The 19,686-nt window shown below is 56.5% G+C and overlaps 4 protein-coding genes across 4 annotated transcripts; 3 read left to right on the top strand and 1 right to left on the bottom strand.

Annotated features, from left to right (window-relative positions):
* Positions 1-1,673: 1,673 nt before the first annotated feature.
* Positions 1,674-12,722, top strand: PpBr36_04111 (uncharacterized protein; the record flags this gene model as incomplete). The annotated part of the gene is made up of 4 exons (XM_029891276.1): positions 1,674-2,120; positions 2,227-8,281; positions 8,342-10,104; positions 11,670-12,722. 4 exons carry the CDS (start codon positions 1,674-1,676, stop codon positions 12,720-12,722), a joined length of 9,318 nt encoding a protein of 3,105 aa, XP_029750111.1.
* A 1,118-nt stretch (positions 12,723-13,840) lies between these two features.
* PpBr36_04110 (uncharacterized protein) lies at positions 13,841-15,261 on the top strand (the record flags this gene model as incomplete). The annotated part of the gene is made up of 2 exons (XM_029891275.1): positions 13,841-14,601; positions 14,733-15,261. 2 exons carry the CDS (start codon positions 13,841-13,843, stop codon positions 15,259-15,261), a joined length of 1,290 nt encoding a protein of 429 aa, XP_029750110.1.
* Positions 15,262-15,436: 175 nt separating this feature from the next.
* PpBr36_04109 (uncharacterized protein) lies at positions 15,437-16,219 on the bottom strand (the record flags this gene model as incomplete). Its single annotated transcript, XM_029891274.1, has 1 exon — positions 15,437-16,219. The coding sequence occupies one exon, from the start codon at positions 16,217-16,219 to the stop codon at positions 15,437-15,439; it is 783 nt and encodes a 260-aa protein (XP_029750285.1).
* Positions 16,220-17,444: 1,225 nt separating this feature from the next.
* On the top strand, positions 17,445-18,859 carry PpBr36_04108 (uncharacterized protein; the record flags this gene model as incomplete). The annotated part of the gene is made up of 2 exons (XM_029891273.1): positions 17,445-18,345; positions 18,543-18,859. The coding sequence occupies 2 exons, from the start codon at positions 17,445-17,447 to the stop codon at positions 18,857-18,859; spliced, it is 1,218 nt and encodes a 405-aa protein (XP_029750286.1).
* Between the last annotated feature and the right edge of the window lie 827 nt (positions 18,860-19,686).

The raw sequence follows: 19,686 nt of genomic DNA, 5'->3' as shown, positions 1-19,686 counted from the left end.
TTGTAACAGGGTCCAGGTGGTCTATATATGTTTTTTATTCCTGTTGTTGCCACGATGCAGCTTTCGATGGTTTGTGGTGAAGACTTGTCTTATTGATGAGGTGTATATGGTATGCAGTTATTTCATCGTTGTTGCGACTCTGTAAGGGGCCAGAATTATCAAAAAGAAACCAAAAGAGGAAAAAAAAAGATAAAGAAATTGACCCATGCGGTTTAAGGAGTCGTGCGGTGTAGGGGTTTGTTGTGGCTTAAACTCCGCACGGTCGACGTTTCCTCCGTACCTTATTTTGCCCGTTGTCGGCTCATAACCCACTTCGCTACTTGTTCCGGGTTGCTCGATGTTTTCGATGGTATCCACACTTCTAGGCATTTACCACATAGTACTCTCCTGTACTCTACCGTACTCCCCAAACGACGTCGTGTTCTTCCTCAGCTGTCATCGCTTGTCAAAATCTCCATGTTGGCGAGGCCCTGATCTCCAACTCTAAAGGAACTTTTTTTTTCCCCAATGTCGGAATACCACGTCAATCATCGCTTGAGACGGTTCAGCCGGATTGATGGATTCAGTGCGCAAATTGTCGGTGGCTGCTCGTTTTGCGTGTCGCGAAATCACTTTTTCCAATCGCTCCCCATTGCACGATGCCCATGACAAGCTCGCCGCCAAAATCTGCCTTCTTCTAGTGAAGGAGGAAAGGATCCCCATCTAGCAACGCATGACGCAGATCCCGGCAACTTTAGACTATTTTATTTACATACGATTCCTATGAGACAGGCATCAAGAGTCTCCAGCCGGCTGTCGCTTTTCTCTTGTCTTTTTTTGCCACGTCGGCTCGGGTCCGGCTCTCCTTTTTTTTTCTTTCTTCTTTCTTCTCCTGCAAGCGGGTCGTTCTGTCGCCTGCTACCACACTGTACCTGATCGTCCCCGCCCCAGCGTCCATCCCCCGGCTCTTTTCCTCTCAAACTGCCTGCAGGTGGCCGGCGAGGGTCTGCTGCTGAAAACAAGAATACTACCGAATACAGGACCCTGGAGGCTGTTACTACTGCTACTGTACAATACTACCATTTCCCACCCCTGAAGGGCGCACGTTGGAAACGAGCTCCCTCTGGGCGGTCCGGGCTCTCTGTTGGGGAATTGGGTAGAACCGGAACCTGACTGAGAAACCCCTTGACAATGTGTCTTTGTCTTTTGCTACTTACAATACTTGATTTGTGACAAACATTTTTTTTTCTGGATCTGTTCTGCTTTCGTCCGTTCTTCCTTTCCCATTGCCAGGTTGTCCATTCTCAATTGTTTCCTTGGCTTAGGTCTATTTCCTTTATTTATAGCTTCCCATCAACATTTGTAACAATTCCGTTCTTTTTTTTTCGGTCCTGTGCCGGTGCTGGCCATACTACTTGGGTCTTCCTTCATTCTTTTTCTTTCTTTTCATTTTGTATTCCCTAATCTTGGGATTTACCACACGGCTGGACCCGATCCAGTTCTCCCCTCGAGGTCAAAGATACATAAGAGCAAGGTCTTTCATTTCGCTATTCAACCTTTACCAAACAGTAATCACATACTTTCTCTATACGAGAAAGCGTCTGGCACCATTCCTTTCACATCTTTATTCTATAAGATTTATTTTTTTCTTTTGTCTCCAGGGCTGAGTTAGCCCCGAACCAACGACCGCAACAATGCCGGCAGACGTATCGGCGCTGGTGGCGCAGATGAACGAGACGCTGGCCGAGATCCACGCGACGGTGGCGGCACTCAACGACACGGACCACGACGCCAAGCTCGACGCGCTCGAGCAGGAGCGTGACGCGGCCGTGCAGGCCCTACAGGCGGCGTTTGAGCGCGAGGCCGAGGAGCTCGAGAAGCGGCGGCGGGCCGAGGACGAAGAGATGGCCGAGAAGAGGCGACTCGAGGATGAGGAGATTGCTGCCCGGAGGCGGCGCGAGGACGAGGAGCGCGCCGAGGCCAAGAGGCGCGCAGACGACGAGATGAGGGCCAAGCTCGAGGCTGACGCGAGAGAGGTCGAGGAGCAGACCGACGGCAAGATGGACGAGGTCGAGGCCGAGGCGCAGCGCATGATTGAGGATGGGGAGAGGAGGCTTGCCGAGCTGGAGGAGAAGCGAAAGGTGTGCAGAGCTTTCCACCCGCCTTCCTTTTTATCTTTTTTTTTTTTTTTTTTCTTCTCCTCAATCTCGGGGTATGAGTAACTGACCGTGAGCGCAATCACTATAGGAGATCAACCGCATGATTGATGAGCAGATGAGGGCACCATTGCCGACGGCGCCGGCCAGGCCCAGACGCGCCCGAGGCGACAGGAACAGTCGCGTGATGCCAGTCGCGGCCGCGGGTGCCGGCGCGGCAGTCGCAGTTGCGGCGGCGGCGGCGGCGGTGGGGACCGCTGCAGTGAACAGTAAGCCGTCGGCACCTGAAACCGAGGAAGCGGCACAGAGCTCGGATAACAATGATGTCAAGGCTCCTGAAACCATGGAAGCGGCGCGCGGCCTGGATGTTCGAGATGGCAAGGCTGCCGACGAGACGCCCGACGTGGCAACTCCCGAGGTGGCGAAGGATAAAGAGATCATCGTGGAGGAGTCCAAGGCTGAAAAGGATGAGACAGTAGAAACAAAGGCTGTTTCTGAGCCAGTTGAGGAGAAACAGCAGGAGGCCAAGGCTTTGGATGCATCCTCCCCGCAGGCCAATATTGCTGATGAGCCCAAAGACGAAGTGCTTGAAACCAAAGACCTTGATGCAGAAGCTGCCAGAGAGCCTTTAACTACTGACTCCGTTCAGGCCAAAGGCGTTATGGAGCCCGAGGAAGAAGTGCTTGAACCCAAAGACCTTGATGCGGAAGCTGCCAAAGACGTTATCGAGCCCGAGGAAGAAGTGATCAAACCCAAAGACCTTGATGCAGAAGTTACCAAAGAGCTAGCTGTCGATCATGTGTCGGTTGCACCCACTGCGGAAGACCACGCATCCTCGACGACAGCTGGGCCGACCGACGCTTCATCAAAGGAGGTTCCTGTTGACACGGCCGGGACTTCGGTACACTTGGATGAGGAGGACGAGATCCACCCTGTGGATATCTCGGCCGGGAAAGCCAATACGCAGTCAGAGACTGATGCCTCCGGACAGCCCCGGGAAGCCGAGACTTCTGGGGGTGAGAAGAAGTCATTCTTTGGCAGCTGGGGTTCAAAGATGAAGTCGCTCGTCGCGCGGGAACAACAGGCGAGCAAGAGCGAAGCCGACACTGGAAACTCCGAGCAGTCTCGTAACGTGACCGTTCCCGGCGAGGCCGAGTTTGTCTCGAAGGATGTTGCCCTTGGCGAGCAGGCGACTGCTGAACCATCCATTTCGACTGCCAAACTGGCCCAGGACGAAGAAGAAGCTGTCCTTGTCATCAAGAACCTGGATGAGGAGGCGCCAAGCAACAAAGCCGAGGTTGCAGAACCAGCTGCTGCAGATGGGCTACAAGTCCCTGAAACCAACGCTTCTGTCAAACAAGTACATGAGGAGACCGCCGAGCCATCGGCCGAGACTCATCAAGCTGTCGAGATGGCAGCCAAAGTCGCTGAGACTGAGCTGATGCAGCCCGATGATGCCACGGAACCAGCTGCCGAACATTCGGATGGCGCCACACTACCTGTCAAGACGGCTGAGGCTGATGAGATTCAGGACTTGAAGGAGGAACTGGTGATACGTGACTTGGACGCGGAGCACAAGGAAGGAAACAATCTGTCCAAAGAACCCCATAGCGATGTTGCCGTTCCCAAGCCCGAAGAAGCTGTTCTGGCAGCAACCCCGGATCCACATGTCTCCGAGAAGGCTCAAGATATCGATACACATGTCTCCGACAAGGGCCAAGACACCGATATCGTCGAGCCTGGAACAGCCACATCTGAAGTCGGCACTTCCCCGCACGAGATTAATGGGAAAGAGGACGCCAAATTCGAGACGAAAGACATTGATAGCAACAGCGATGGGCTTGCGAGCCCAGTCCCAGACGCCAGCTCAAGTAAAGCAGACGAACCTGTCGCAAAGCCCAGTCTGGACGACGACGAGAAGACACTCGACATGGCCCGCGACGCCGACGATAAAGGTGATAAGGAGCTTACCAAACCCACGGCGTCGGAAGAGACACATGATTCGGCTGAGGGAATCCCTACGCATGCCGATAATTTGAAGGACCATGAAGCTGTCGCATCCGAATTCGTCCCAACCTTTGTCCATCCCAACGAGGTTGAGCAGCCGGAATTAAGCGAACCCGAACCAACCACAGCAGCGCCCGCATCTGTGCCAACCTCGAACGCCCCTGCGGAGGATGCACACGGGCCAAGCGGCGAGCACGGAGACGCTGCCCAGACCGCGCCGACGTCACAAGGGTTCCCCGCCCCGCAAGATGCGACGAACCATGCTAATGAACGGCTCAGTGGTCTGGACGCCGACGGCACAAAAGGCGCTGAAAGCGAATCCGAAGCGAAAAGCGCTACCATGATACCCTTGAAGGACAGTAGTGCTGTATTAAAGGCTGCCGATGAGGATGTATCTTCACACGAGGACAGCGACCTTGTTGAAGAATCCAAAAACATGGGCATTTCGACCAAATCTCCAGTAGCAACGCCAGCCGAGGACCAGCTTGTTGTTGACGACAATATGAAGGCGGAAGAGGTGAACCTGGTCCCAGCACTGGCCGCCAACGAAGCTGCCACCTTGAGCGAGACAAGCCTTCTGGAGGACACCAAAGAGGCAGCCCAGGATGTTGAGAGCAAGGCCGCGATGGATAAATTAGAGGATGCCGTCCACATAGACGAAGGAGTGCAAAAGGTTGAAGATGACAAGATTGCTCCCGTCGAGGAGCCCGCAGCAACCAGCACCGACGCAGCAGTCTCGACTGCCCCCGTGACCAGCCCGGCTGCTGAGGGGCAAATCGATGATGAGAAACCATCCTCAACCAGTGTTGATCTTCAGGCTGAACTCAGCGCCGCCGAGGATAAGGATGAATCCGTCCCGGATCTGGATGCGGACACCACATTAAACACTGAGCATTCTGCTGAGGAATCGATGCTCCATGATCACCTGAGCGATGACCATGCTGCTCCCCAAGTCGGCAAAGATTCTGGGCCGGATGAAATTTCCATGTCGGAATTCCAGGAGCCCATGCTGGACGGCTTTGTCCCAGTGTCCAAGAGTGAGGGACCTGTTGGTGGCCAGGCTCAGGCCCCGGCGTCAGACGGTCAGACATCGCCAAGATCCAACCAACCTCCATCCCCGCCCACATTCCCTGCTACCGAGCCGAGCAGGGCGCGCCGAATGTCCAACGCAGCCATCCCCGGAGCCATGTCGAGTGGAAACGCAAACACGGGCCAAACCGTCGAGGTCCGCCAGAGGCCAGAAAGCGAGAGGTTTTCGCCCTTCGCCCCCATACCCGGCACCATGTCGAGCAGCGTGGCCAACACCACGCAGACCGTTACCGTGACCTCCCGCTCGGCCGGCAGCGCCCACCTGTCACCGAGCACGCCCATCCCCGGCACCATGTCCACCGGCTCCAGCTCGCCGAGCTTCGGCCGCACCCCTACGCCCATGTCGGCGACTCGCCCTGCCCTCCAGATCCCGTCTCAACTCGACAATGCGCCGCGAGGAGCAATGCTGGACTACATCGCAAACGACCCCACCCCCGTCGGTGGTCCTGAAAGTTTTGTTCTGGGGCCCACCCCCACCACTCCCATCGGGGACCGCAGGGGCCGCGCCAAGCACTCGAGGGGACCTTCGACCGCGGCGGCGGAGCTCCTCACTCCCATCGAGAAGGAGCCGCTTTCGGCGATCGATTCAGACGCAGGTGGGGTCGTTCAGGACCTGTCGGAGGCCGCAGGTCAACAGGCAGTCAAGGAAACTGCAGAGGCTGCGCAGCCCGAGACGCAAAGCATCGTCAGCCAGACTCCCGTGTCGCCGGTCAAGCCCTCGGCTTTGGGATCCAGCCTAGCCGACGAGCTAAGCCAGGCCTCACTCGACGGACAGGGCGACATGCTCGACACCGATGACGACGACGACGAATACACGCCGATTGAGAAGGAGGAGCAGCAAGACGACGCCCAGGATGACTTTCGCGGCCATGTCAACCAGCCCGAGCCTGTCTTTCGTGAACAAACCACACCGCGGCAGCAGTCCTTTCGTGGCGAGGAACAGGTCCATGATCCCTCGGCCGTCAACACCGGCGCTGCGGAGGTCGGTCAGCAACAGGTCAACGACGAGCCCGACGGCGAGAAGACTGATTCGGCCGAACCGAGCGGTGTCGGCGCCGTTACAGGAGCAGTGGACGCCGTGTTGGGGGAGCCAATTTCACGTCCTCAAACCCCGGTCGCCGCCGTTTCAGTAGCATCTGCTGTTGAGGGAGACCAGAAGCCGCTCCACGCGGACGCTGATGTGCCTGCCAAGGAAGAGGTTGCCTCTGATTCGGTCGATGCTGTAAAGTTGACACCAGCGTCAGAACCAGTATCAGAGAAGACTCAGCCAGCTCCCTCTACCCAGACGCTGCCGTCCTATGATGGAGGTGAATACGGGGCATCTGTGTCGGCGCATGAGCCGCGGGCCAAAGTCGAGACGCCGGCTCCGACTCAATCATCCCGTGAAAAGCTATCTCTTGAGCCTGGACATTACGCGCCAGAGGAAGCTTCAGAAGATGATTTTGTAACACCGATGCAGTCCACCCCAACCGAGTCACTCCCCGCCAGCCCTGTTGACCGCACTCCTGTGGCAGCAGAAGGCATGGCCACGGTCGACGGGGCACACAACCTGTTTGATGACGACGAAACTGACGACGAGAGCCTTGCCCACAGCTCCGTCGACATGCCTCAAGCAGAAGTACAGACCGCAGCGGCTGTTTTGCCACCTGCCGACCAGGTCGAAGAAGTCAAGGATGCTCTTCCCAAGGACAAACAGGTGCCCGCGGTGCTTGCGCCTGTTCAAGACCCAGTTGATGCGTTTGAGCAAAAGATCCTGCAGCACTCGCCTGAATATTTTCCTCAGAGCCCATTGTTCTCTCCTCCTGCTGAATCCGGCGGCGTAGAGAAGCCCGCCGACGACTCCGAGACCGGGTCTCAGAAGAGCCTCGAAGCTCCCACAAGCCTGGACGTAGCAGCGGCCAGACAAATGACACCGCTGCTCGTCCCTACCAACCCGGCAGACCACATGCACGATATTAGCCCGCTGGCGCTGAGGCAGGAGTCGCCACAGACGCCGCGCAAAGGTCTGGCTGACAGCCGCCATGCGCCCAAGGAGCCGGCTGAGACTCCGTTGCGGTACTCGATGGGACAGTCCACCCCGCAGGCCTCCTTGTTTGACATGCACCAGGAGCAGTTGTCCGACCACGAGAAGCCCCATCATGAGCCCATGTCGTGGCTGCAAGGTTCCGAGGCTGAGCACCCGAATTCCGCATCCCACTCGCGAGAGAACAGCATCAACAGTGTACAGCAGCAACAAGGGCACAGACAACTGGAGATACCGGAGCAGGAAGAGGTGGAGCCCTCAATGTACGCTCCACGCGACGTCACCAATACTCCTTGGCATTCGCGCAACGACTCGGTGCCCATGTCTATGCACAGCCAGACCACGCTGTCGTCAGCACCGTCGTCGCCCATCCACTCGGCTCTGGCGAGGGACAACCGCGAACCCGTCATCCGGGAGAGCTGGCCCGCCGTGCCAGGCCAGCACCAGGAATATCTGGCAGGGCTGGGAGCGGGCGCCGGTCTCGACTACAGCAACAGGCCGAGAAACTACTCGCAGGCCACGACGGACTACGGCCGATCCCGCAACGTATCCGAGGTGTCCAACTTTGACCCGTTCGGCCCTAGTTCGCAAAAGTCGTCGGCCCGTGATAGTTTCCAGAGCGTGAAGTCGGTTGCCCAGGACAAACCACTCCCGGCGGCACCGGCAGCCGCCCAGCCCGCAGCACCTGTTTCCAATAACAGAAACTCGGTCGGCGCCGGTTCGTCCCCCGGCAGCATCTTCCAGCGGATGCGCAGCGTCTTTGAGAAGCCCGCCGCCGAGGCCGACGGCAGCACAGAGCCTCTGTCGCGCAGTCGCCCCGTCAGCGGAGTCTTTGTCCCCGTGAAGGCGTCGCCGCGCCCGCTTAGCCACCTCGACAGCGCCGGCACCATCCGCGAGGCCGGCAACAGGAACAGCTTTGTCCTTGACGCGGCGCCCAAAAATCCCCCCGCCGTCTCGTCTTATGATCTGAACAAGGGCTACTACTACGATGATCCGTCCTACGGACGCGAGGAGAATGAGAACGAGCGTAGCTCGCTGCTGGGGAAGGCCGCTTGATTACGCTCGGCGGATACTGATGATAGTGCAGGCCGAGCCGGGCGGCATGTTCTGCCCGAAGGTTTGCCGGCTGCAATCAAGCGGCGGCGACGCAGGCCGGCGAGCCTCTTGCTGCATTCGCACGCGAGGACGCCCTCCATCAACCTGGCGGAGCCGTCACCACCAACACACACCCCGTCGCCCGCTCCGCGAACTCCATCGCCGGGCTTTGCTACCCCTACTCGATCACCACCTCGAACGGCGTCACCAAGTCTGGCCCCGCATTGTCGATCGTCGCTGCAAATATCAATGCCGCGGCCAGGGCTTCCATGCCGTGAGTTGGCTTACAATGCGGACCAAGATGCTCCTCCCATTCCGCCACGTTCTCCTTTGCGATCGCCGTCCCAGAGCCCTGTCCCTCCGCCACGGTCGCCACTTCGCACGCCACCGCCACGTCCAGGCTTGCCGTGCCGTCGACTATTGTATCGTGACAATGAAATGGCGCCCCCAATCCCGCCGAGGTCCCCTTTGCGGACTCCATCTGCAAGCCCCGTCCTGCCACCTCGTTCACCGCTACGGACGCCATCGCCGTGCTTCGGGATGCCGTGCCGCCAGCTAGTATATGATGACGGTGGTGATGAGACGGCCCCTTTAATTCCACCTCGCTCGCCATTAAGGACCCCATCCGGAAGCCCTTTGATTCCACCTAGGTCACCATTGCGAACACCGTTCGCAAGCCCTTCACTACCGGCTTGGTCATCATTACACACGCAATCGCCACGGCTTGGGCAGCCAAGCCGTCAACTGTTGTATACTGACGACGACGACGACGACGACGACGACGACGACAACAACATGTTTTCTCCAATTCAGCCGCTGTCCCCTCGGCGGACGCCATCCGCAAGTTCTATGCTGACACCACGACCTCTCCGGCGGCTGTCTTCGGCCATTGAGCCCCCGTGCCGCGCTTTGTTCGTGGACGATTTCGAACCGTGCCCTGCCATACCGCCGAAATCTCCCCGCAGGGCCCCGTCGCCAAATTTATCCAAGTCGCTGCCCTCGCCCCTGCGGTCTAGTCGCTCGACGAGCCTCGAGGTGCCGGTTGATTTATTCTGCGGGTCGCCGGCCTCACCCGTGCTGCAAGGACCACCTCTCATTCCCCCGAGGAGTCCAAAGCGAATCTCCGGGGCTAATTACGTTGCACTCCCGCCGCCGCCGCCGCCACCACCACCACTCTCACCACCACCGTCGCCGCCACCGGTGCAAGTCACCAAGGTGACCATCATCAACATAATCAAGGAAGAGGTGCCAATCGACTCGGACCCGACGACGACCAGCTCCAGAACAAAACAGGGCCCTCGCAGGCGGCACGAGTTGACGCGCAGTCTGGGGTACAGGGACTCGCTCCGGTCCAGCACCACCACAGCCTCGCACTCCTCCTCCACCTGCCCCTCGTCGGCGGCGGCCGGGAGCGACAGGGGCGACTTCTCGCAGAGGAACAGCAGCGCGTCGTCCACTGCGACGTCGCCCGAGTCTTCGGTGCGGTCGGGCGGGAAGACGACGCCCAGGCGCGGCAGCGTGGCCAGGATCGCGTGGCTGTGGGCCGAGGGCTGGCGGGCCAGGCTGCGTGGAGGCGGAGACGTGGTCGAGCGGGCAAGATGGGAATGGAAGCTCGAGGACGAGGGCGTGCGCTACCAGAAGGAGGCGAGGGCGGCGGCGGCGGCTGCTGCTGCTGCTCGTGGAGGAGGTAGAGAGATGGATATGGGGGAGCGGGAGGCTGATGAAGCTGCTGGCAGACGGCCAAAGAGAAAGAGTGTCCGGTGGGCGAGGGATTGTTGAGTGTTGTTTTGGTGGGATGGGTGGTATGATAATAATCATGAAAAAAAAAAAAGTTTCAAAGGATGGGAGCATACATAGCCGGCGTTTTTGTTTTTTTCATAGCGTGCAACTGTACTGGAATTTTTAAGTCAACAGGAAGGGAATGCATATTAGAACGAACATATACAAAACTTGGCGGTGAATATTTGAATAACTACTACATCTTGAGTGGAACGGGGAAACATGCAGGAATTGGTCGGGTAATTGCGCACCGACTCGCCCAAGCTGTAAATTGTCAAATCATGGCCCAAGCCAGGCCTGTAGTTAAGTAAAATCTCTTGAAATTTTTGTTATAGTATGATAAAAAAAGATTTGAATCAAAACAAAAAAGCAAAGATAAAAAATAAAAACATGAGAAAACGACGAAACACTGGCACTAAAATCAGTGGATTTGTTTGGTATCACCCAAAAAAGATGTCTGGAAATAACAAAAACGAATGGGCGTGGCAAGACTCGAACTTGCGTTTCTTCGGCCACAACGAAGTGTACTAACCCCTATACGACACACCCTTGTTGATTGAAAGACTGACCTCGTGTGAATATTATATACCCTCAGCGTTTCTGCCACAGCCTCATTTCCATTAGTTACCTCCTGCACCCCAAGTCAATTTCAGCTTGCTCTCATTTGCCAGTCACAGCTTCTACTCATACATGTTTACAAGGCACAATATCCGCAACTGGTAAAAAATTCCTGAGAAAGAGTCATCCTGCCAAACTTCCCCAACCCCTCAGGTTGTTTTTATCATTTTATTCCCCCCACAAAGTACGAGCCATCGACACAATATTTCTCATTCTCAAACTCGGTATTCAGAACAACATTGTTACATACCAGCACTCTTTTTTTCATCCATTCAGCCTCCATCATAACATTCTTTTGGGTTGTATTTCAAAGACTCAATAATGCACACTTGATGCAGCAATGCGCGACCACGATGTCAAAATAAGTCGTGCCTTGAGCACTCCGCAGTCCTCCAACAACAACATCCACGGTCATCTCACGATTGGCACTTCTAGCGAGATGGATGTCGATGATGGTTCGTCTTCATCACTTCTCGATCCAGACCAAGAGCAGTCTGCAGATTGTTTGGGTGTGAGAGACTTGAAGGAACAGACAATCATTGGCCATGCTGCACTGGGAGAAAAGCCAGATGAATGCCAAAGCGTCAAGACACGGCCAGGCTCTGGGCACGAGACAACGCAGCAGCTGTAGGACAAGCTGAATGTTGCTGTCTCGGAGATGAATCCAGACATCTCGCCTGGCTCAACCACCAACGACGCTGCTGCCCAAGAGTTCACGTCAAACCCCGTCAACTTGGTCGCTAGCAGCGGCAACGTTGACGTGACTGAAGTCGAGGCTTACGATTCGTCAGATTACGAGTCGTCAGAAGCTTCGAGCGAAGATGAGGTATAGCTATAGTGTTGCTTCCCGCCCCAAAGGCGGATTATGAATCTATGACAACGATTGCGCTGAATTGGCTTCTAATTCAAACATTGTTCAACAGGAAGATTTGGTCGCCGTACCCGCCGACCTCGGTGATGAAGAAGTAGAGAAGCTCGACTCGGAGCATGTTGCCAACCTGCGACGCCTACTCAGCCCCAGCGTGCCGGACATCATCTTCACACCTCCATCTCCCACAGGCTCTTCACCTCGCTCGCCAGTCTCGTCGGATGAAGAGACCGCGCCAGATGGCCTGAACAATTTGGACCCCGAATGGGTTTGCCGAGAGAAGCTTGATGATGTGCTCGAGAAGGACAGACTGGCAGAGAAGCGGCGCCGCCAACGGAAGAGACGAGGAGTCAACGTTTCTGAGAAGGAGCTCAGGCGGCAGATTAATGAGCTTGAGGAGACGCTTCAAGAGGTTGGCCAGGAGAAGCGGCAGCTCAAGCAAACGGTTTCCAGGCAAGAGATACAGCTGCGCCAGTTGAGATGCGCACCGCTGGCCAAGCAAGCGCTCCAGACGCTCGCAGACGTGGCGGCCATAGAGGAAAAGGCACAAGATCGAACCCAAGCTGTTGTGGACTTGACGGTTCCGCATGACGAGTATATCGATTTGATTATTCAAGACCAGCAAACCTACTACGGACAGTCGTCTCATTCGTATCAAGCCAGGAGCATCAATTCCGAGGCGGCACGGGCGTCGGCGGGAGAGGAGCGTGCCGGCAAACGAAACGCGCACTACCCAGCGGACCATGAGGATGACCACACGTCGCACAAGCCCGCGCAGGGTATCGGAGCACACTTGCATGCACCGGCCAAGACGTTGCAGCTGGAAGCAAAACTCGAGCAGAATGCCAGGGAGCGAGCGTTACTGAAAGCAGAGCTGGCTGCCGTCAGAAGTCGATTCAAGGCGTTCCTGTCTGGCGAAGAGCTGGCGTCCAAGATGCTTACCCATGTGCTGGACAACTTCAAGAAGGTGAGGAATGAGAGGATCAAACTGTCAGCGGAAAACATTGTTTTGAAGGGAATGATATCACGTCTTCGGAGAGGCAACGCGGGTGAATCGATGACGGCGTCCACAGGTCGCCAACCTGACACCGCCGAGCAGACATTGTAAAACAGAACGCACTCCCTTTGCAACGAGGAGTACACTGTTTTCAGGCATAGTGCTGGATTCTCTGTTGACCAAGTGCTGGTGGTATTGTTGAGGGTTGGCATGACCAACAGGAGACGGACGAAAAAAAAAAAAGGATAGTCTTGAGATCAATGATGTAACAGAGTAGGATACTAGCGGCAATAACCATAACCGACTTTCCACGATTGGAACGTCTAACAACACCGTAACAGTCATGTATCGCCGTCCCCGCAGCTGATGCCACGCCCGTCGGGACCAGATTTGCCAGAGCCCACCTCCCTCGAAAACGGCTGATCAACAGCAGAAACTGTTTCCCAAATGCCATGGTTCCAAGCCGGACTTAACCGCACTGGGGCAAGCGTCTTCAGCTCGACAGGGGTTTCTTTAGACGGACGGGGGGGAAATGGCAATATAGGCCCGCAAACCGGGACACGTCTGCGCTCGTGATTGGGCGGACTGGAAAGAAGAAGAAAAAAAAAAAGAGAAAGTCCTTGTACGAACAAAGCATACTCTATACTCTACTATACCTTATTCTGACGGCCCCGGAATCACGGGCCCGTCCCTGACCCTTGGCCTCTACCACACCTATTCCCGCCATCCCGCCTCCAGGGACGGGACACGACCTTCCGCCAATCCAATGCAGCAAGTCCCAACAATCTTGGCGTGCGGAGGCTGGGGTAGTGTGCGGAGGTGAGATTGACGGTTCCGATCTGGGGAGGAATGTGATTTTCGCTGCAATCACGGCTAATATGCAGCGAGCCGATATTCCAATTTCCAAGGTTCAACTTGCGCGCCGCGTCGCGGTGGCTTTCCGCTTCCCCAACCGAGATTTACCCCTTGCATATGGAATGGTTAGCTGTCAGGTGTTTTTTTTTTCTTGTGATTGGCTGTGAGTGCCCAATGGGTGATGGATGAAGCGATGGGGAGGGAGGACGACGATGAACAGATGTCGAGTATTCAGCAAACTATAAACAGGAATAGTCGCCCGCTCGGCTTTACCAAACCATGGCTCTTCACCTCAGCCCCTTAATATACGAGGCTCCATCCTACTCGTCCTCTCACCCTGTCTGCAGTTCAACGCCAGCCCAAAAAAAAAAAAAATGACAGTCCTTCTCACACTGGCCCTGCTGGGCTCACTCGTGGCTGCGCAGAAGCCCGTGGGCACCGAGGTGCACCCCAAGATCACGACTTATCGCTGCACCAAGGAGGGCGGCTGCACGGAAAAGACCAACTACATCGTCATCGACTCCCTGGCGCACCACGTCTTCCAGCCGGCGGCCCCGAGCTACGGCTGCGGCAACTGGGGCGAGGCGGCCAACGCGACCGCGTGCCCGACCAAGGAGGCCTGCCACGAGAACTGTCACATGCAAGGCTTGTCCGACTACAGCAGCATCGGCGTGACGACGTCGGGCAGCTCGCTGCGGCTGCAGCACATCCTGCCGAGCGGCAACGTCGTGTCGCCGCGCGTCTACCTCCTCGACGAGACGGAGCAAAAGTACGAGATGCTGCAGCTCACGGGCAACGAGTTCGCCTTCGACGTCGTCATGGACAGGCTTCCCTGCGGCATGAACAGCGCCCTGTACCTGTCCGAGATGGAGGCCGACGGCGGCAAGAGCGACATCAACGAGGGCGGCGCCTACTGGGGCACGGGGTACTGCGACGCCCAGTGCTACACCACGCCCTTCATCAACGGCGAGGGCAACCTCGTCGGCGCCGGCTCGTGCTGCAACGAGATGGACATCTGGGAGGCCAACAGCCGCGCCACCCACATTGCTCCGCACCCCTGCAACGTGCCGGGGCTGGTCGAGTGCACCGGAGCTGCGTGCGGAGGCGACAGCGCGGGTATTTGTGACAAGCCAGGGTAAGATTTTTTTTTTTGCTTAGAAAAGAAGTGAAGGGGAAAGGGGAAGAAAAGAAAACAAACAAGAGAAACAAAAACAAAAAAAAAAAAAAAAATACCGTCAAGACTAACCAGCCTGCGTTGGGATTTAGATGCGCCTGGAACTCGTTCCGGAACGGATCGCCCTACTACTACGGCAGGGAGGACGAGTTCAAGGTCGACACGACCAAGCCGATGACGGTGGTGACGCAGTTCCCCAAGGGCGCCGACGGCAAGCTCGCGGCGATCCGGCGGCTGTACGTGCAAGACGGCGTGGTGATACGGGCCGAGAAGGTCAAGAAGGAGGGTCTGCCGGCCGTGGCCGAGCTCACCGACGAGCTCTGCCGGGCCACCAACGCCAACCGCTTCCTGGAGCTCGGCGCGACCGCGGGCATGGGCGACGCGCTCTCGCGCGGCATGGTCCTCGCCCTCAGCATCTGGTGGGACGAGGGCGGGCAGATGAAGTGGCTCGACGGCGCGAGCGAGGGCGCCGGCCCCTGCAACGCCACCGAGGGCGCCCCGAGCTTCATCCGCCAGGTCGAGCCTTTCCCCGAGGTTACCTTTAGCAACATGAAGTGGGGTGAGATCGACTCGACCTACGAGGGCAAGGAGAGGTGTGTCAAGAAGAGGTCGACCATGTGAATGGGCTTGATAGAGAACTTTGGGCCGAGGAGGCGACGGTGTCTAGATGAGATGCATTTGATCTAAAGGGAGAAAAAGGTCTAGGGTATTCTAAAGCGGTCAAAAAAAAAGGAACAGTACATACACTGAAGCCATCTCAGGAAATAAAAGAAAGAAAAAAAATATACAAGCACCACTATGCATCCAGCCCTTGCAACTTGCGAAAGGTCGGGTTCTCCACGACGAGAAAGCCGCCTTTACCAATCTTGTCAGCCCCGGCAGCAACGAGCTCTTTTTCCGACCACTTCCCGATGGCCATGTCCGTCAGAAACCTGCCCAGATGCTCCGTCGGGCTCCAGGCGCTCTTCCAAAAGCCCCTCACGACCGGACCCAGGACCTTCTCCATCGCGGTGGTCAACACGGGCCTCGCAGGCAGATACTGCGCGATGGCCCCGTGGGCCGCGGGATCCACGAACCCAGCCCTGACGGAGCTGGCGCGCAGCAGGGGGTTCTCGTCCTGCAGGGCGGCGAGCCCGAGCTCCGTCTCGCCCTTGACGCGCGCAAAGAGCTGCGCGAACCGGCCGGGCGTCGTGGTGGCGCCCATGCCGGACACGTAGACAAAGTCAAAGGGCTCGCCGGCGCGCCGGGCCGCGTCGCCCAGGGACCGCGCCGCCGCCAGCGCAAACGTCTTGGTGATGCGCTCGTACTCGTCCCGGCTGCCGACCTGCGTCTGGCTGACGCCCAGGGCCCAGACGCAGCCGCGCGCGTCCTGGAGGCGGCTGCGGAGCGCGGCGTCGTCGTCGTACGACGTGAAGTCGTCGTGCAGCACCACCGACACGCGCGGGTCGGCGCGGGCGGTGGCCTGCGCCACGGGCCGGCGGGAGAGGATGGTGATTTTGGTGATGGCTGGGTTGGAGAGCATGGCGTCGAGGACGGCCGAGCCGACCAGGCCTGTTGCGCCTGTGAGGACTGTGTGCATTTTTTTTTTTTTTTTAATTTCTTTTTAGAAATTTCAGGGGCTGCAGCAAAGGACGCTTGTTTCTTGGAGACTAGCAGTACCAGATTAAAAACATACCTACAACCTAACCTACCTACCTACCCAGAACAATGATCGTCGGGAGACAGCCATCTTTAATAGTAATGGGACCCCAGGAACCATTCAGATGGCATTCGTGCTGATTTTTTTCTTGTTTGCCTTTGACGCTCTATGGGTAGTCGAGGTTTGCAATGTAATGAATCCACCCCTAAGGCCGCTGTTAAAACCGAAGCCCGCGGCTTTCCGGCGTTAGAGGACGAAGGTCCCGGAAATGCACGTGACATGGTTTGATTCGTGGGTCAATTTGCAAGCGATCGATGTCGACGGGGTCAGCGGTGGATTGACAGCTGGTCCAGAGATTTCTCCACCTCTGCAGATGTTTCAACCTCGCGACTGACCCGTGTCTCACAAACCCACAAGGGTAATATTTTTATTTAGTGGAGAGGAACTGGTCTTTGTCCAACAACAGACCAGAAGAAACCTTTTGTGGCCCACAACCCCTTGGGTGTTTGCATAAAGGAACTCGAGGCCCAACCTGCCCTGTCGCACTGCACGCAGCAGCAGCAGCAGCAGCAGCCAGCAGCAGCAGCCAGCAGCAACTCATTGTTTCTGCGGCCCCGCATGATCTTCGTTTCGACGTAGATTATGGACGTATCTGTTCCGCCCTGGGTTGTGGCTCATATGTGACTCTCAATTTGCTGTATGAGACGTCTTGAATGCATTCCTCGACTGGGGAATGATGGGGGGTGAGATGGGTGGTTATGGGGGAGCATAGAGCGGGCATCCCTTTCTCTTTTGTCTAGGTCGCCCTACCCAAGGCGTGGGATTGTAGTTACTCTCATCTCTTTGCTTGTTACATTGACTTCTATTTTTCTTGTTCTCTCCATAGATTATCACCCTAATTAGCTGCTCCAGCAAAGTCCAGTTGGGCTGGCCCAGACAGAAAACTGCGACAAGGAGACCTAATCATCTTAATTATTCACATCAGCGCCGGCGCGGGACCTGACAGGGAGAAGGGGATGTAAATCCGCCCAAGCTTGCTGGCTTGCCCCGGAGACAGCCGCCCTCGGCCACATTTTTTTTTTTTTTTTTTTTTTTTTTTTTTTTTTTTTTTTTTTTTTTTTTTGGTCAAGATCATCTCAAGGCATCGAAAGAGCCGCCACATAGCATGGTCTTTGGGCGGAATGTTGCGTTTTTCGCCGCAGTGGCCATCGTCACCACTTCCGCCTCGGCCCTGGAGCTCATCGGCTCCGAGGTTCCATCGGCATGTCAGCAGATCTGCATGCCGGTAGTGCTCCTTTCGGGAGCCTGCGCAACGGCCGAGCGCAAAGTCCTGGGAACCCCGCCGCCGCCAGGGACTGCGATACCCTCATCATCCACACAATCGCCACCAGCAGCGACGCCTCCTTCATCATCACTTCCCCCTCCGCCTTCGTCATCGTCGAATCCCTTATCCAGCAGCACGCCTCCCTTACCTCCTGCTCCTCCTGAGTCAATCCCGAGCGTACCTCCACCGCCTACCCCGACTCCGGCAACTACACAGCCACCAGCTACTCCTCCTGCCGCCGCGCCCGCTCTACCGACCAGCGGCCCGCCGGTGCAGTTGACCCCGTCACCAGGAACCCCACCGGCAGAGGCGACGTCGCCGCCGCCACAGCCAACTCCGACGGAACCCGCGACAACCTCGGCAGCAAGGCGCAGCCGCGAGGACAAAGACGACCGCAGCTCGTCGTCATCACGGGAGCTCAACTTTGGCCCGGCCGCCAACTCCTTCCTGGCCGCGCTATCGTCCGCCAAAGCCGACCGTCAGCGCAAAGGGAAGCAGCGGGACGTCGACGCCGCCGACAACGACCCGGCTCTCCCCACCGCCGTCCCGGGGTTGGAATCGGCCCAGAAGCGGGCCTTGGGCGGTCGAGACAGCGCGGTGGGCCGGCGGCAGGAGAACGTGGAGCACGACCAGTTCCAGCGGGCATGCTACTGCCGGAACCTCAGCTTCGACGTCTCGGGCATCTCGGGGCTGTGCGGAAGCTGCATGGCCCAAAGCTCCAATACCGAGCAGGAGCGGAAAGGTAAGCCAAGGTTGATCTGTCTCATATTTTCTCCCCCGCTCCCCCTTCTTTCTTGCATCCCGGTTCTGGGTTCACAATCTGCCTTGAGCTTATGCATTGTTTCTACATATCACGTAATCGTTGACGAGTGCAAAACCCAAATTTCTCGGCTAATATCAAGACAAAACAACAACAATGAAAAAAAAAAAAAAAAACAGGCTTAGCCGACGCCAACAGCATCTTAGCAAAGTGCGGATTCCCCACCGCCACGTACCAGCCAGACGCCGCCAAGCAGGCGGCTGGCATCACGCTCGTGGCCGTCATGCCGTCGCGCATGCCGTCCAACGACCCAGGAGGGCTGGTTTTCGTCCCGGGGACGTTGCCCACAGGTGATGGCCCGGTCCCTGCAACTTCTGGGAGTGGTGACGGCCAAGGACCTGTTCAGAGGGGAGGGGTTGGCGAGATGGCGACTTCTGGATCCTTGGCTGTTCTGATCGCCGTCTGCTGGGCTTTGTTGGCACTGGTGGCAATATAATCACTGTGATGCCACCCCCCCCCCCCCCTTTTCCTTTTTTTTTTTTTTTTTTTTTTTTTTTTTTGCTACCGGCGGGCGGCAAACAGGAGGATATGCTTGCCTGCGAACGAAAGTTCAAGTATGCAAAGCTCGAGGGGGCTGTGTATAACTTTGGCAAATGTACATACTACTATGAGTATTAGTTATTATTGGAGAACAGCCTAGCCTTGTCTGGAATCGGCTATATTAACTTTTGCCGAGTCGACGCGGATCGCCCAGTCTGACCAGGCAGGCGCCTTGTCCATCGTGGTAAAATTCTCCGAGCCTTCCCTATCCATGTCCGGCTGATCATATGAGCTCGGAGAGTTTGAACGGTCACTACAAAACACCTGACGTACAGTAGCAAAGATCAGGAAGAAGACTCCTAGCCATGGATCAAACGGCGGTAATTCAGATGATAGATATGCAACTGTGTTTAGACGCTTTCCATTGTTGTTGCTTGGTGGGAGCATTTGTTCAGCCTCGTTTGTGCATCCGACACACTGTTACCTTATTTTACCAGACTAGTCTAGACCACATTTAGTCTAGTTGGACGTCGCAAAATGATGACCAACAACCAGTGCAACAATTGAACTGTAGCAGTTTCCTCCGAATACGTGGGTGGTTCTTTTGTTTTCCCCGTCGCATGGGCCCGAGGCACTCCAACACCTACGCCGTGAAACGCCTGGCCCAAAGAAGAAAAAAAAAAAAGAAAAGAAAAAAAAAGGCTCTCCACGATCCCGACCTCTCCAGAAAGTCGAGTATTGTGTGCCTTGGCAGTGTCGATATGGAAATCGATGCGGTATTTA

The sequence above is a fragment of the Pyricularia pennisetigena genome, chromosome 6 (assembly GCF_004337985.1).
Source record: "Pyricularia pennisetigena strain Br36 chromosome 6, whole genome shotgun sequence".
Classification (NCBI taxonomy): domain Eukaryota; kingdom Fungi; phylum Ascomycota; class Sordariomycetes; order Magnaporthales; family Pyriculariaceae; genus Pyricularia; species Pyricularia pennisetigena.
The sequence above is the reverse complement of the archived record's forward strand: the minus strand, read 5'-3'. Positions and strand labels throughout refer to the sequence as shown.